The sequence below is a fragment of the Ranitomeya imitator genome, chromosome 3, assembly GCF_032444005.1.
Source record: "Ranitomeya imitator isolate aRanImi1 chromosome 3, aRanImi1.pri, whole genome shotgun sequence".
Lineage (NCBI taxonomy): Eukaryota > Metazoa > Chordata > Amphibia > Anura > Dendrobatidae > Ranitomeya > Ranitomeya imitator.
In genome coordinates, this window is record NC_091284.1 from 560,508,331 (window position 1) to 560,510,140 (window position 1,810).

General features: G+C 49.0%; 1 protein-coding gene across 1 annotated transcript; it reads right to left on the reverse strand.

The window, feature by feature from the left end:
- Positions 1-544: 544 nt before the first annotated feature.
- On the reverse strand, positions 545-1,288 carry LOC138671688 (arginine and glutamate-rich protein 1-like). The gene has a single exon (XM_069759847.1). The coding sequence runs from the start codon at positions 1,286-1,288 to the stop codon at positions 545-547; it is 744 nt and encodes a 247-aa protein (XP_069615948.1).
- Positions 1,289-1,810: the final 522 nt, after the last annotated feature.

Consider the following 1,810-nt stretch of genomic DNA (forward strand, 5'->3'; position numbering starts at 1 on the left):
ACATACCTCCCATTAACCACGCAACCACCAGTCACACCACATATTCCCCTCTGTTCAAACCTATGGGGTTGAACACTTGTCCTAAACCAACCAGAGACCCTTCTCAGTCGTTCCTGACAGGCAAACCATCTGTCTAAGTCAGGGCCTGTTACTGAACCCTTTCGTCGGCATTCGTCATCCATTTCTGTCACATCCTTTGATAAAGATGACCCCTTGTCAGACCACCCGCATCCCTGGCAGTCAGTATGTAGGCACAATTTCTTTGCACCCATACATCCTGAGGACTTCCAGTCTTTAGAGAACCTCTTCTTCTCTATACCGCGAGTTGAAGGTGGTGGCAATCTGTTTGCCAATTCCTGCAGCTCTAAATTGATCTGCTCCCTCTCACGTCTTAGCTGCTCTATCTGTTTCACGTATGCCACATGATACTTGCTTAGACCGCCTTTTTAAAGGTCTCATGCACCTCCTCACTGGCACACGCTTCTCACAGGTTTTTTGGTACCTCTATCATGCACTTGAAAACGAAAGTCTCACCTTCTTGAACTTACTGTTGGACATGCTCATTCTTAGCATCAGTGCAGTTTCCCAAGACCTCGATGTCCCTTGTATGGCCATCTGCGTGGCACTTCCCTTGCTGGATTTCTTCCACCATGGAGGCCCTTTTTTTGGTCAGCCTCTCCAGCTCACTCTCCATTGCGATCAGATCGGGAGAGCACAACAATTCAATTTCCCGGTCATCCATTGGTTTTTGGAGCTGGGGATTAGTCTCCTTTATCTTGAGCTCTCGGAGAACTTTATCTTGCTCCTCTGCCAAGCAGTGATGCTCATCCTCTCTCTGGAGAAGCTCCTGCTGATGCTTCTCTTGGGCCTCTCTGAGCACCTCCATATCTTTCAATACGGTCTTATTCATGGTTTGACATGCTGACAGGTGACCTCTGAGCTCAGAGACTTCCTTCTCCAGCTCATCCACTCTGTGCTCAATCACCTGTCTCAGGACTCTTTCTTGCTCGACTATTTCTTTAAGCAGCTCTATCTCATGGTCCTGCTCCCTTTTGGCCAGCAGATGTCGCACCATCACTTCTTTAATTAGATTTTCAGATGGGCTCCCTTGCCCACCTACAATGTGCCTCTTCAGAGTTGCACCTGTTCCTGCATCCGCCTCTATGCTCTCTGTCTGTTCACTCTTAGGTACCTCTCGACTCTTGTGAACTTCAGAGATCCCCATCTCTTCAGCATCAGGTACTCTGGAGCCTTCGTCATACTGAGCCACTTCACCCTTTCCGGGCATTGCAGATGTGGGTCTACTACAGGTCTGTTCTAACCACAGCCCGTCACCAACTACCTCAGTGCTAGGGTTTGTCAGAGATAAAGTGACCTCCTCATCAAGGACAATAACATGATCTGCACCTGACCCTGTCTCTTCCTCATCCTTTCCGCCTTTCCGCGGCCCCCACGTCGAGATGAAGGGGTGTCATTTTTACTCGGCTCCCCCTTACTGCACTCTTTCTCTTGGGTTCAAGTCACAGTCTGAAAAGGAGTTACCCCTTCTCACCCTGTCATCCTGGAACAGCAAGTCCCCAATTAAACAGGTGTCAGACCCACACTTTCTTCCGGTCACCCGTAACTCCGGACTATTGATCTTAGGTGGTGCTACCTCCTCCTCTTTATGCATCCCATTAACAGCAATCCACACAGCTTGCTGCTGTATTGGGGCTTCAATACGACCGTTCTGTCTCTCCTCTGAGCAACCCCACACTTCATCAACTTCAAGTCCCAGCCCTCTCAAAAGGGTAGAACAAGTTTGTTATAC

Excerpts from the sequence above, each read along its gene's own strand:
- LOC138671688 (XM_069759847.1), bottom strand. The coding sequence starts at position 1,288 with ATGCCCGGAAAGGGTGAAGTGGCTCAGTATGACGAAGGCTCCAGAGTA.